A 15,977-nucleotide genomic window follows, 5' to 3' on the forward strand; every position below is an offset into this window, starting at 1 on the left:
GGGGTGAACCCCACCTCCAGAGTTGTATCTCCATTCACCTGTACTGTAGAAAACATACTACTTTTTTTTTTTTTTTTTTAAACAACTGTTTCCAAAAAGGTCTTACAGTTTCATCAGTAACAACAACAACAATCTTTTTGACAGTGCCCATTTTAGGATGCAGCCAGTTTCTTTTTACATTATATCTCTTTCCTCCTGGCCTTTTAATAGCCATAAATCTAAATTTTTTTCATCTACAGACCCATGACGACTGCATTTTTGGGGGAATTGTACTTTGCAATGACACATTTGCTTTCCATATAAAATATTTTTTATGAAATATGCCACAAAAGAGAGAGAATACATATTTTTGACAGGAACATGGAAAAACAAATTTAGCAAATTCGGGGGGTTTCTTTGCACCGCTTTCCATATAACTAAACTGACATTTTACAGTTCAGTACAATTACCACGATATCGATTTCCATAGTTTTTGTTTATTTTTTTTTAAATAATTTACAAGCTTTTAAGAATTAAATTATAAAAAATATATAATTTTTTAAGAGGATTTGTAGTTTCCCTAAACATCTTGAGTTTTTAATACTTAGTAATCCAGCAAGGAAGAACATTTAGGCTACATGGTGTGGATGGTAGTTTAATTCCATGTTAACAATGATTGCAGTGCCCCTATTTCTATAGTCTCTTACATATGTTGTCATAGACAGACAATAGATTGTGTGTAACTGGCTGTGGCTCTGCTTTCAGGAAGGTAAACAAGCTTCACTTGCCGCGGACTTCTCCATCACGCAATTCAAACATCTTGGCCGCCTCCTGATGGTTCATGGACGGAACAGCTACAAAAGATCGGCAGGCCTCAGCCAATTTGTTATTCACCGGAGTCTCTGTATCAGCACCATGCAGGTATGGAGCAAAACTGTGACCTGTGAATAATAGAACAGTCAACAGGGTTATTATAAACTTTAGCTTTATCCTGAAGATATAATACGGATGTAACTCAGGATCAGTGCAGGATAAGTAAAGTAATGTATGTACAGTGACCCCACCAGCAGAATAGTGAGTACAGCTCTGGAGTATAATACAGGTTATGACTCAGGATCAGTAATGTAATATATGTACACAGTGACCCCACCAGCAGAATAGTGAGTACAGCTCTGGAGTATAATACAGGTTATGACTCAGGATCAGTAATGTAATATATGTACACAGTGACCACACCAGCAGAATAGTGAGTACAGCTCTGGAGTATAATACAGGATATAACTCTGTACATACATTACATTACTTATCCTGTACTGATCCTGAGTTATATCCTGTATTATACTCCAGAGCTGTACTCACTATTCTGCTGATGAGGTCACTGTGTACATACATTACATTACTTATCCTGTACTGATCCTCAGTGACCTCATCAGCAGAATAGTGAGTACAGCTCTGGAGTATAATACAGGATATAACTCAGGATCAGTACAGGACAAGTAATGTAATGTATGTAAACAGTGACCCCACCAGCAGAATAGTGAGTACAGCTCTGGAGAATAATACAGGATATAACTCAGGATCAGTACAGGATAAGTAATGTAATGTATGTACACAGTGCCCCCACCAGCAGAATAGTGAGTACAGCTCTGGAGTATAATACAGGATATAACTCAGGATCAGTACAGGATAAGTAATGTATGCACACAGTGACCCCACCAGCAGAATAGTGAGTACAGCTCTGGGGTATAATACAGGATATAACTCAGGATCATACAGGACAAGTAATGTAATGTATGTACACAGTGACCCCACCAGCAGAATAGTGAGTACAGCTCTGGGGTATAATACAGGATATAACTCAGGATCATACAGGACAAGTAATGTAATGTATGCACACAGTGACCCCACAGGATATAACTCAGGATATAACTCAGGATCAGTACAGGACAAGTAATGTAATGTATGCACACAGTGACAGCACCAGCAGAATAGTGAGTACAGCTCTGGGGTATAATACAGGATATAACTCAGGATCAGTACAGGACAAGTAATGTAATGTATGCACACAGTGACAGCACCACCTTTAATTTTAAACAGAATCTAATGCTAAATTAATGTGAATCTTTGCTTTATCATTATCCTCTGATCACATGTTCTATACAATGATGACAATATGTTATTAATGGCTTTTGGCACAGGTCTGGTTCTGGGAGTTAGCGCAGGGCCTCCACAAATAGCAGGTTTGTAAACAGAAGGAAACTGTACAATTGAGGTGGTGACAGAGGATGAGGTGCGATGACTAATACGGTTTAATAGAAGGAAATTCTTGTTTCAAACAATGTTCTACTAAATAAACAAACAGTCACAGATCTGGAGGTGAGAGCAGTACGAGCAATGAAGCTTTTTATATGGGATCACCTTCAGAACACATTCTCTTATTTTTGTTCTGGGACCATGTGATCATGTTTAGGAGATACCTTTTTGGGTGTTGTAATTTCTTCCAGTCCCTGTAGACGTCCACTGCTGATAAGAAGTATTTGCTACACCTTGTATTATTGTGTAATAACACTGAATCACTGTGGTTTTCTGTTGGCAAAAAGCAGAACAAGAAAACCTTAGTTAGTTTAATACTAATGATCTGATGATTTATATCCTATTACATCTGGTCAATGCTGTTACTGTAAAGAATACCAATGCAAGTGCATTTGTATTATAGGTGGTGGAGTTTTACTGGGGTTGAACAAAATAACTACAACACCCTATTGGGCCCGGCATAGTGTATATCAGAATACCCTTTTGCCTGTATCCAAATATACATTAGCAATGTATCCAAAAACAAAATGTAAATGGGGCCTTATTGATATTATTAACAAATTCTAAATAAAATTAGAACTGCGCAATTGCGCTCACAGCTCACAGCTCATTACTACTTCCGCATTAAAGCACAGTTTAAGGGTACGTTCACATAGGCAGATTTATTTGCAGGTTTCCCGCTGTGTATTTGAAAGGGGGCGGGCTCTTTGCGGTTTTCCGCAGATTTTCCGCTGCGGAAAATCCACTGCAAGCCCCATTGAAGTCAGTAGGGTCTGCGGTGGATTTTCTGCAGAGGCAATTACGCAGCGGAAAATCTGCTGCGGACAGCCGAGAAGAGCCCGCCCCCTTTCAAATACACAGCGGGAAACCCGCAAATAAATCTACCCGTGTGAACGTACCCTAAAGGGTGTGATGAGGGCAGATGTTGTTACCCTAGGGGCAGATGGCATTAACCCCTTGTATTCGTGATGCCAAGGAGTGGTTTATCCTCGAAAACTACCCGAAGGTATACTGCTGGATCCTGGGCTAGGCACGGGGGCAATAATGGCTCCGACGTCAAGTTACGGATAACGGTAGCTTTACTGAGGGTAGACAGATGGTAAAGTCTATACAGTTCAGCCAGGCCCACGGAGGTGACCAGCGACTCAGAGACCTTAAGGGCTTACTGGGACTTGTAGTAAGACTGGAAAATTGAATGCAGGCCACACTGACTTGACAGTTGCTGACAGGGACTGACTTGACTTGACTGACAAAGCTATGACTGCAGCTTACTTGCAATTGACTGTGGCTGCAGAATGGACTTGAGGCCTCCAATGACTCTGGACACACACACTAGGACTCGACTTGACCTCAGCTTAGCAGAAAGAGCAGAGCTCAAAGAAGAGCGAGCTAGCTCCTCCCAAGGTGTAAAATCTGCTACTGTATCAGGAAATATGCTGTGTAACCCCCGATCACCATACACACAGGTCTTTCCGGTGGCAGCCCTATGTGTGCAGTGAGTTTTGGAGGTGGACCACGCATCGGCGTGATGTACTGCCCCACCTCCAAAACTCACTGCAAACACAGGGCTGCTGCCCTGGAAAGGAAAGCCTTGTGTGTATGGTGATCGGGGATTACGCAGCACATTTTCTGCTGCAACTGCAGATTTTGTGCAGCATGAAATACACTGCTTAAAGGGGTACTCTGGTGGAAAACTTATTTTTTTAAATGAACTGGTGCCAGAAAGTTAAACAGATTTGTAAATTACTTCTATTAAAAAATCTTAATCCTTTCAGTACTTTTTAGCAGCTGTTTGCTACAGAGGAAAATCTTAATTTTTTTGTGTTGTCCACAGTGCTCTCTGTTGACACCTGATGCCCGTATCAGGAACTGTCCAAAGCAGGAGAAAATCCACATAGCAAACCTATGCTCTGGACAGTTCCTGACACAGACAGAGGTGTCAGCAGAGAGCACTGTGGACAACACAAAAGACATTCAAAAAGTAAAGAATTTCCTCTGCAGCATGCAGTCACTAAAAAGAACTAAAAGGATTAAGAATTTTTAATAGAAGTAATCTACAAATCTGTTTAACTTTCTGGCACCATTTCATTTAAAAAAAAAAAAAAGTTTTCCACCGGAGTACCCCTTTCAGCGGTACGTGGGACGTACCCTTAGACTGTGTTGATAAATCTACCCCATGCATATATAAATAGTGTGTATAAAAATAGGTGTGTGTAAAGAAAATATAAAACACGTCAATGTGAATAAATCCATTTAAATGTATTGGCAACAATTTCCCAAAAAAAAACAAAACCTGAATTAATATGAATGGGATATAGAAAAGTGTGAACGAGCCCTTATTATGCAGGGGTACTGACTTGCAATTGGAGCAGAGGCAGCATTGGGGCAGTATGTACATTGGATAGTCAGTTCACTACCTAATATGCTCTTTTCAGACCTGGATACACAGCAGCCGGGCCTGTCAGAGCTGTCACTCATCACTACACATGGCCACAATCCTGCCTCTCTACAATAACCATTCTCCCTTGTGCATCTTATCATCACGATCAGGTGCTGGACTCAGCAAGAGTGAATACAATCTGTACAACAATGCCGTGAATTAAAGCGGCAGCTCCACAGATTGTAGTGACTGCACAATACACCTTACACTTTCACCCTATACTTCCTCTCCGGAGAGTGTAGTACAGCCTGTGGTCATTGTTCTGCTTCCTCATTCACACTGACCTCAGATAAACTTGGCTAGATCTGTAGAATGGCCCCCGCTGATAATGTATACATCGCAGGCTCGGTGTATACATCACAAGCCTGATGTAGTAGCCAGGATTTCCAATGAGGAGATTTTGGATAAACCATTGCTGATACTGATTTCCTAAAAATAACAAACCAAACCTCCATTGTAGTCCTGAGATTAAACTCTGTAGAACTAGGACATAATGGGCCTTTTGGGGGAATTTATTAAACTATGTTGCAAATTTTTGTTTAAGCCAATTAGAGACTTTTCCTTTTTTACACCGTTTACTGCTCACCACTATAAAAGTGAGGAGGAGGAGTGACCTCCAGTGGCCCGCCACATTTATTATAACCTACACCAGAAATTTGCATACATTATAGCAGATATCTATACCGGTGCCTAGCTGGCGTAGAGTATGGTGCATTTACTCATAGAGGTTCTTCTATATTTTTACAGGCCGTCTTCTCCTCTGTGTTTTACTTTGCCTCTGTTCCTCTCTACCAAGGATTTCTCATCATTGGGTACGTACACTATACTGCCACAAAATGTTCAGTTGTTAAATAAGGCCGTGGCAACACAACTGCCTGCATTCTTTTTCATACAAATATACAATGTATAAACTAAAAAAATAATGAAAAAAAAAATCTGCCCACAGGACAAGACTAATTAAGATAAATGTGACAGTGTTTCTTAGGGTCCATTCACAGTACCGAATTTGCGAGTAGAATTCCGCTAAGAAATTCCAGTGCAGCAGCCTCCCATTGATTCAATGGGATTTTGCTGAACCGCTCAAATTGCAGAATTTATGTAGTGGAGAATTCCGCTACTGAAATTCCAGACCCGACCCCTAGTGGTGGGATTTTCAGGAGCAGTTGTTTTTACTCAATATTCAAAACATTTTAAACAGCCATATTTCAAAAGGTCTTTAATTTTCATCAGTAACAACATATATAAAGTTTTTGGATCTTACAGTGCCCATTTAAAGTAAAAATGTGCTATCTTATATATTCTCTTATAGGAGGGATTATCCAATGTATATAGTCTCTGTGTATTTGTTTACCGAATTATGTATTATGTCACTGTTCACATAGAGTTCTTCAATTTAGACGTATTATTAATAAATTATATGTTTCAATCCACTTATTGTTTGTACATTATAAGCATTTATGTTCCAGTATGATTTTTATGTCACAGTCTAGACTGATATTTGTATCACAGATGCATTGGTGGTAGGTACTACGCTACAGTACATGTTAGTAGTATTTGCATAGCAGGTGCATTAGTAATTATTAGTGCACCTCCATACACATTGATATTAGCTTTCTTATAATACAAAAGTGTTCAGACACTCTTAAAGCAGGTATACTTTCACTAGTTTTAACTAGGGATCGACCGATTATCGGTTTGGCCGATATTCACGATTTTGGGCGTTATCGGCATCGGCAATTACCTTGCTGATAATCCAGGGTAAAAGGAAATCCCCATAGCAAACATATGCTGTTCTGGACAGTTCCTAAAATGGACAGAGATGTCAGCAGAGAGCACTGTGCTCGTGATGTCAGCAGACAGTTCTGTGTTTCAAAAAGAAAAGAATTTCAGCTGTAGTATTCAGCAGCTAACAAGTACATGAAGGATTAAGATTTTTTTTAATATAAGTAATTTACAAATCTGTTTAACTTTCTGGCACCGGTTGATTTAAAAAAAAAAAATTAAGTTTTTCACCGGAGTACCCCTTTAAGAACTGGAGAGCTAGCACAGAAGCCCAGACATAGTGGTGGGGATAGATGCTCAGCTAGAGTAAAGGAGTGATCTGGGTTGGAAGCGTGTAGTGACATGATATAAGAATGAGCATATTTGTAGTATAAGTTTGCTTCTTTGGAATAGCCTTGTAGATAAATATTGTTATTTGTAAAGTCCCCCCCCCATCAGCTCTGTCTTACAGGTCATCTATTCCCCTCCCCGACAGGTGCTTATTTTGAGTCTATCACTTGTAGCTCATGCTTTTGGATTCTTTCCTAATTCATAACTTCATCAATGAATGCTTTATCTGAATGGACATAAACTGAACACCATATAGCTACAGGTTCAGGAATTTCAGATGGGTGAGAAAATTGTGATTACATATAATTCTCGCCGCCTCTTAGGGAAGTGCGTGCACTAACACGGATATATTTCTAGTGTTTTTTTATAATGGCCAGTATCAAGCGGCCGAGAAGTCTGAAGGCCGTATAAGGATTAATGGCTTACTATTTTCAATTCCCTTTATTCCACCCTTCCTGACCGGCCTTGTACAGTATCACGGCTTGCGGGGAGGCCACTCCACCCTGCCCACTTGTAGAGAGCGCAGCTCTTTGAAATTTTTGGTCCCTTGGGTCCTGTGTGATGTAATCAGGATGAAGAATGGGTGATGGCCAAACCCTCCAAAGCTTGGACGGCTATTGTGCTGTGGGATCTCTATCAGGAAAAGCCAGAGTTGTGAGTCAGAAAAGACCAAGGAGGTTTTATTTTTGTTTTTAATAAAGGGAATTTGCAAGTCCTGTAGATCATGTCCTCCCTGCTATATGCTGACAGATGGCACCTGTATGAAGTGGTGGACTTCACTGGTTGAAATGTAGTTGAACTAGTACAGATATTTACAAAAAGGTCCTTCACATATATGATTAATCAAAGCCTTGTAGGATTTTCTTAGATAGAAAATCTCTAGTGTATAATGCTTCCTATTCTGCTGCTTCCTTATGAATTGTGTGGTTTATTCTCTGCAGATATTCCACACTCTATACAATGTTCCCGGTCTTCTCTCTGGTGCTCGATAAAGATGTGAAGTCTGAAGTGGCAATGCTGTATCCAGAGCTGTACAAGGATCTACTAAAGGTAAAGAGCGGCACTGCTTCAGTCCACAACCACTATGTGGTTACAACTATGAAGGGCACGCCACAGTATCTTTCTGAACAACATTTTATACATAATAACTTCTTTGAAAATATATTTAAAGCTAGGTTTACATATGCCTAGTGATCTGGCGTGCTACCCTCCAGTATGACTAACAAACTAATGCATGCAGTGTTTTCTGATCTAAATTAAAGGGGTATTCCAGGTGTTGTGCTCACAGGACACTGGGTCCAGCTTATTGCATCTGATGTGAAATGAAGGAATGAGGCACATATTTATCATGCACCTATCCTACAAGGAACACCCTTTCAATACCAATACTAAAACAAATGCTAATGCTATCGTGGGCATGATGGTCATTTTCCTAAATTACATTAATTTTAAATTCAGCGCCTAAATGCCCGAACGGGGCACCAATCTCCCCCGCTGTATATAACTATGCAATAGAAGACTAAGCTTTCTGCTCCATCACCACAGATTTGTCTCCTGTAGCATAGGTATTCACAGTGAGGGGCATGCCCTGTTCAGACATTTAGGTGCCACATTTAAAATTAATGTGATTTAGGAAAATTATCATCATGCACAATTTCATAAAATTGACAATACTGTACAATGAGAGGTAAGCTTTAAAGGGGTACCCCTCTGGAAAACATATATATATTTTTTTTTTTTTTATCAACTGGTGCCAGAAAGTCAAACAGATTTCTAAATTACTTCTATTAAAAAAATCTTAATCTTTCCAGTACTTATCAGCTGCAGCATACTACAGAGGAAGTTCTTTTCTTTTTGAATTTCCTTTCTGTCTGACCACAGTGCTCTCTGCTGACACCTCTGTCCATTTTACGAACTGTCCGGAGCAGGAGAGGTTTGCTATGGAGATTTGCTCCTACTCTGGACAGTTCCTAAAATGAACAGAGGTGTCAGCAGAGAGCACTGTGGTCAGACAGAAAGGAAATTCAAAAAGAAAAGAACTTCCTGTGGAACATACAGAAGCTGATAAGTACTGGAAGAGTTAAGATTTTTAAATAAAAGTAATTTACAAATCTGTTTAACTTTCTGGCACCAGTTGATAAAAAAAAAAAAAAAAAAGTTTTCCAGTGGCGTACCCCTTTAAAGACCCCATTAAAGTCACTGGTGTCCGTTGGTGTCTATTGTGCAGCGGATCCACCGGCTCAGTTTTTTTTTCCCCCCAAAAGCAAAAAATCAAATGAAGCCTCCAAACAGATCTGAACATAGCCTTAGAGCCTTATTAGGGATCTTTGGTTTGGGCTGTAATGGCTGCACAAGCTAACAAGTATTAGTGGATCTGCAGGAGGTGGTCAGCTGGTGTTTCCAGTCTGGAATTACACTGTGGTCCACCCACTAAGTGGTTCTCCCAAAAAAAATGAAAAAATATTAATCGTTTAAGGTAAGTTTACGCAGGCACTGCTGGTCCTGAAGCTCCCATTGACTTCAATTAGAGTTTAGGCACTAAAAAAAGGGACATGTCACTACTTTTTAGAAAGTTTCTTGCGATCCCATTGAAGTCAGCGTGAGCAGAGTTTTGGGCAGTAACACAAGTTTAGGAAAAAAGATATGGTCACATGGTCGCACATGCTTCATGTGTCATCTCGGGAGAGAGGGAGGAGCTGTAAAGCCAAAGACAACATCACAGTGAAAATAAAAGGACCACATTACTTTCAGTCAGGGGTAATTCAAGAAAAAGCATGAAGACGGTACAATTTGTGCTATATTAGTATATTATATTTCTTGGGGTGATTGTATTTAAATAAAACTTTATTCTGATACCGGAATACCCCTTTAAATATTTATTTTTCTTTTTTCCAGGGACGGCCACTTTCATACAAAACATTCCTTATATGGGTATTGATCAGCATTTATCAAGGTATGTAGGGTGTTCTGATATGTTGGCAGAACTATAAAATGCAGTCTGCAAATAATAAAAATGTCACTGATCTTGTACCTATCCCCCTCTCTCTAGGAAGCATCATCATGTATGGTGCACTGCTGCTCTTTGAGTCAGAGTTTGTCCATATTGTTGCAATTTCCTTCACCTCCCTGATCCTCACAGAACTGCTGATGGTAGCGCTGACCATTCAGACGTGGCACTGGCTGATGATCGTGGCCGAGCTTCTCAGCCTGTCCTGTTACATCGCCTCCCTAGTTTTCTTACATGAGTTTATAGGTAAGAAAAATAACTGTTACGGGCGACAACATTTTTGTAAAGCTCGGTTCATTATAGTGAGGGAAAATAAAGGGCTTCAGTGCAGAATAAGACACAAACAGAAAACCAGAACTAAATATACCCAAATTCTCATGTGAAATAGAATAGAGTAGCAAATACAAATAGACAGATATACCAGGCACTGCACAGAGTAGCATTCAATAATCCCATTTAAATGGAATAGGACGACTGTAGGTGCTTTTGTACTGCTGACTGTGTCTTTGGGTGCAGACTATCATATGAATAGAAGATAACTTCAAGTGCATGTGAAGTATTGAAAAATGAAGTCTAACTCACCCGGACGATTGCTTCAGCATACGATGATTTATTCCAGTACCGTAATTGTACAAACATAGATCACATATCCATGGCTGGGAGCGAGAGCCGGACACGACTCTCAGACGCGGGGCACACCACTGATAGGCTACTAGTTTCGCGTCACTGCCGACCGATTGGTCGGCAGTGACGCGAAACTAGTAGCCTATCAGTGGTGTGCCCCGCGTCAGAGTCGTGTTCGGCTCTCGCTCCCCGCCATGGATATGTGATCTATGTTTGTACAATTACGGTATTGGAATAAATCATCGTATGCTGAAGCAATCGGCCGGGTGAGTGAGACTTCATTTTTCTATACTTCACATGCACTTGAAATAGAATAGAGGTTGCATAGGGCTAGAAAGGAGATAACATATAATGGGGTGAATTTACTAATGCACAAACAGTGAAAACTCTGACAAAAGTGGCTAAAGATGTGCTAAATTTATTGCACAGCCTGAGACACTATAATAAATCTGGCGCATCTTAATACTGACTGGTCTAAATTCAGACAAACCTATTAGTAAGCCTTTTTGTAATTGTAATAGACTTAAACTTCTTGTACAATGGCCTGTGATATCTGTTCAAATTTTTCATAAAAGTTGACCTAAGAAAAAAAAAATTGGTGCAGGATGTAGCATTCAAGCCATAAATACACCCCTTGTATAGTAAGAGTAAGAAGTGTGTAATACACTTAATAAATGTCACTTTGTTTTTTGCCACATTTGCAATAGCAAATGTGCTTCAATGTTGCATCATAATGGGCCCAAAAAAAAGGTCAAAAGTCAGTGCAGTTTTGTTTTCCTTTCATTTAAAGGGCTAAATTTACAAATAAATGATGAGAGACTTGATGTGTTACATTCATGTAACCTCAACATTTTGAGGATTCTCTGTATTTTTTATGTGGCATATTTTGTATATTCTACATTCCCAGGGAGTGAACATAACTGACATGACAAATGTTAGGGAGGTAAGGACTCCGTCCATCATCATCCTGTAGCACTCAAATCTCTACTGCGCAGAGTTAACCCTGACATACTATGATACTTGATACTGGTTGTATAGCAAGGCCCTGTGCCGTCAAACAATACAGGATCCTGGTACATTTTAACTATGTAATCCAAATTCTTAATTAACTGGAATTATATTTATTTGTCCCATATTATGCTTTGTTTAATTAAGATCATATAAAGAATAAAAAAAAGGAAAACAAACAATGGGATTTAAAGCTGGTTGGACAAAGTAAAAAAAATGTAAAAAAGAATGACGATGGGGGAAACCTGAGAACCTTTTAAGAAATTCCTACAGATATAGAAATATCACTTTAAAGGAGAACTATGGCAACATTAATAGGGGATAAGTAGCTGAATGCGGGGGGCCAGACCACTGCCCCGGCCCCCCCTGGGATCTCAGAGATGAGACCCGGCACTAAGTAAGGAGCATGTGCTGCAGATGGCACAAGCTCCATTAATTTCTATGAGAGCGCTGAAAAGACCCAAGTACAGCATTCGGCTATCCTTGGCGCTCCCATAGAAATGAATGGAGCGCGTGCCGTCTACTGGTAGACGACACACGCTTCTCAGTGAGAAAGCCAGGATCCAGTCCCGGAGATCGCAGTGGTTCCCAGTGGTCGGTCCCCCTGCAATCAGTTACTTATCCCCTATCCTGTGGATAGTGAATATGTTAACTTTCACTGGAGTACTCCTTTAAGTCTGCAGAAGGCCCACCAGCCCCTCCAGCAGCTTGCAGTTGCCAGAGATAGTTGGAAAGCCAAAAATAGCTTCAAGGGTTACTCCGCGCCCCAGTGAACTCAATGTTCCAAACGCTGGGCGCAGCCTTTAGTGTTCACGCCCACCCCCTCGTGAAGTCAAGTCCTGCCCCCTCAATGCAAGTCTATGGGAGGGAGCGTGACGGCCCCTTTCCCATAGACTTTCTTTGAGGGGGCGGGGTGTGACATCATGGGGCGGGTTATGACGTCACGAGGGGGCGGGTGTGAACGCGTAAACCCGCACTTAGCGTTCGGAACATTGAGTTCCGGACGCTGGGGAGCAGAGTAACCCTTTTAGTGGCTGTTTTAGACAGTTTTCATAACCCCCCATTAGCTTTAAGCTGTTTATGTAGTTTCTGAAGCACAGCACAGAAGCCATACATTCAATATTATACACACATGAACACTTGTTACTACCTGTCTCTTTTCATGTGTTTTTAGATGTCTACTTCATCACCACGGTGTCCTTCCTGTGGAAAGTGACCGTCATCACTCTGGTCAGCTGTCTCCCTCTCTACTTCCTCAAATACCTGAGGCGGAAATTCTCTCCTCCCAGCTACTCCAAGCTGACCTCCTAGAATCCCAGTGAACATGGACACCACCCATGCTGCTTTAATGAACTAGGGATGAAGACGTTTACTGAAAATGATCAACGGTTACTGATCATTTATCTAAGGGAACAAATGATACAGGGTTTATCTCATCTCAAGCACTAAGAGTTCAATTGTGGCTTAAAAATATGCCAAATAATAGAGGGCATCATATTGGAAAAAAAAGGAATAACCGTAAACTAGGCAAAAGATCTCCATGGCCCCCTCTTAATCTGCATAGAAGTAAACTCCTTGACTGGAACCCCTGTGGTGGGCATTTATGTCCTGGACCGTGGAGGCCGTCGTTTGCATTTACATCTGTTCCGATCTGTCTTTTTTTTTGTCCTGTCCCCGACAACTATTGTGTCATCATGGAAAAATACAATTGTGTATGTGATATTACAGACAATAAGAATCATACAAAGACATTTAAATCTATTGAAGACCTGCGATCAGGAGTCTTGACAATAATATGGCACTTTCACGAGCTGGCATGGCTACTGCCCAATGATGTTGCAGTGTGTGTCGGCATGTATATATCTATTATTATTACTCCTGTACAGTTGTGTGTGAGGATATCATTCTGTTCCTATGTATGTCTGATGGATAAACTACAGATTGTGAAGTGAGAACCATATACTGATAAGTGACACCCCTTAGACAGCATGGACCAGATTCACTGCAGCATCTCTTCTCTACACAAGCGGCCTCCTCCATCCGTCATTCTCTATTGACGAGTGCCAAAATGAATGCATACCTTGCCAATATATTAGGCAGTGTCAATAATGACCGCTGCACTGGAGAGGCTTTATATCTGCATGTTACACGTGCTCAAACCCCGTATTGCACTACCAATTCACAGTCTCCTAAACACAGTACATTGCTTAATCCCTTAGTTTAAGCCCGGGTTTAACTTGAGGAAACATAGAAGAAGCACACACACTGTCCTGAACTCCAAGCAACTAGTCAAATATCACAGTCTACTTGGTACGGGTAACACAACATAAATGACTAGTTGTTGGGAGGGTTGTCATTGTAATACATGTGCACTGGAAATATGCAGAAGCAATAGGGCATCAGGCTGGACCAGTATAGAGCTGTATACCTGGGTCTGTAAAGACTGAAGTTCATTTGTAGAAACAAGATAATCCAGGATAGCTTAAGGCCACATACAGTCAGTCAATAGGAATACATTAGGAGGCATGTACAGGCAATGATCATTTGACTTTGATACACTGTTTTGCCCATCTATTCCTTGATAGTTTATGTGGCACACCAGGGACAGCGATCATGTTGGTCAGCATAGAGTTAATAAAAATGATATTGCTATCTGTATCCAGGTTCAGTCATCTCATGTGATTGTGGTAATATTCACAATAACAAATGCATATAAGGATATAATGGATTTACATGGCTGCTCTAGTGTACATCACTATAAAGGGAAGAGCGATCCGAGCAATAATTCACGTTATTGTTCAGTCACAGCCGGTTAGGTTGCTGTTTTTTTTACTTCCACTTTTATAGTGTGCTTCTTCTGTAAGGTGAATCCTATCATTTAATGTACTTGCTAAATATTGTGTCGCTGATTATTTCGTAATGTATTTCACAACCTTATTTATTGTTCAGTGGATGAAATAGAACGTCCGGCTGAGAACTGAAAAGGGACCTATAAAGAAATAAAACTAATTTCTGCACATGCGACTCCTTTTCCGCTCATTTCTGGGGAATGGAAAGATGTGTATTTGCTGAAAGGTTGCGGATGAGACGTTGCACTGTGACCATTAGGTGGCACTTTAGAACCAAAACAGGCAGAGCAAAGTCTGATTCTAGAACCAGAGAGCCCCAGAGTTCCCGACTATCCCAAAAACAGGTCCAGTGGTCAGTGATGCTGCTGGGTGGAATACCAATGTTTAGTCTGGATTTGTAGGTAGAAATTATTATCCAGTTCAGGAAATGTCAGCTGGAAATAGTAAGATCTGTGTATATATAGTCACAACCATCAAATTATTAACTCTGATCATATTGCAGGTATAGATTTGCATGAGCTGTGCCCAGACAGACTGAAGAATTATTAGTGTACAATGCCATCCAACATGTGGATCAAAAACACTCCTATATGCAGAGGCCAATACACCTATACTGTTACATGCAAAATGATGCAGCCATAGGGCACTGTTGTTTAACTCTGCACTGTCTAACCATATGCATAGGCCTCATGGTAGTAGAAAAGTTTGTATTGAGCTGTAAAAGATCTTCCAAATGACTGCATGATGCCACTACTGTACCTATATATAACCCTGTTGGCCTAAAGCAGCAAAGCTCCTAGGGGAGGATGGCCATGCACATGCAGCACCTGAGAGTAGATTTATTAATACAGTCTTACATTTCAAAACAGTAGTATTGGTGAAGAAAGGAGCACTCGCCACATATCTTTTCAGGCTTATATTTATGTGAGGTGTACAAAAATTAAGATAGTCACGCGTTTCACGCAGCCCCCGCTTTGCTTCTTCCGACAGAGGAGCCAGAAGCAGCATAGTGGATGCTATTTAAATCGTGCATCTCTCCCTTTTTGTACACCAGCAGCATCACAAATAGAAGTCTGGAAAGCTACTATTTTGGAATAGAGACTGTTATTAATACAGCTGAGCACCACCAGGAAAGACTCTAATATGGTGACCCAGCTATATACCAACAAATGCAAGTATCCTAAATTTTCTCAGCATAAAAGTAGATCAGGCAGGCAGAAGAGTGGCATATCTTGACATGGTAGCCACTTTTGGCTTATTATACTCCAATATTTTGTACCAAAAGTATGGTGCATGTCATTAAAGTGTACCTGTCATTTGCAAACACTTTTTATATAATGTTGATAATTACATATGTTTACTTGTAATATATATTGGTTAAAAATGTGCATACCGGTATATATATATTTTTTAAGTATTTAAGTTTAAAAGTTACAAACAACAAAAAAGATAAACAAAACCATACATCAGGACACCAAAGTAGTACAGTCTGGCAATGAACACTACAATTACAGTGCTTTCCCAGGGAGAGGCCCCCCACAAGCACACCCTGGAACCCCCACCCCCCCTTTCAATCACTCAGGACAAGGCAGAGGCCAATTAGACATTTGGAAACAACCGAACCGGAGTAGCCTCCAGTAGAAGC

The 15,977-nt window shown here is 40.5% G+C and overlaps 1 protein-coding gene across 1 annotated transcript in view; it reads left to right on the plus strand.

Moving 5' to 3' along the window:
* Positions 1–14,507, plus strand: part of ATP9A (ATPase phospholipid transporting 9A (putative)) — a 127,734-nt gene extending 113,227 nt beyond the window's left edge. Inside the window, exons 23-28 of the mRNA XM_056548366.1 lie at positions 745–900; positions 5,480–5,544; positions 7,786–7,894; positions 9,740–9,797; positions 9,894–10,097; positions 12,658–14,507. Of these exons, the coding sequence (XP_056404341.1) occupies positions 745–900; positions 5,480–5,544; positions 7,786–7,894; positions 9,740–9,797; positions 9,894–10,097; positions 12,658–12,794 (729 nt within the window). The 3' untranslated portion in view covers positions 12,795–14,507. The remainder of the gene's footprint in view (positions 1–744; positions 901–5,479; positions 5,545–7,785; positions 7,895–9,739; positions 9,798–9,893; positions 10,098–12,657) is intronic.
* Positions 14,508–15,977: the final 1,470 nt, after the last annotated feature.

Source organism: Hyla sarda, chromosome 12, assembly GCF_029499605.1.
Source record: "Hyla sarda isolate aHylSar1 chromosome 12, aHylSar1.hap1, whole genome shotgun sequence".
Taxonomy (NCBI): domain Eukaryota; kingdom Metazoa; phylum Chordata; class Amphibia; order Anura; family Hylidae; genus Hyla; species Hyla sarda.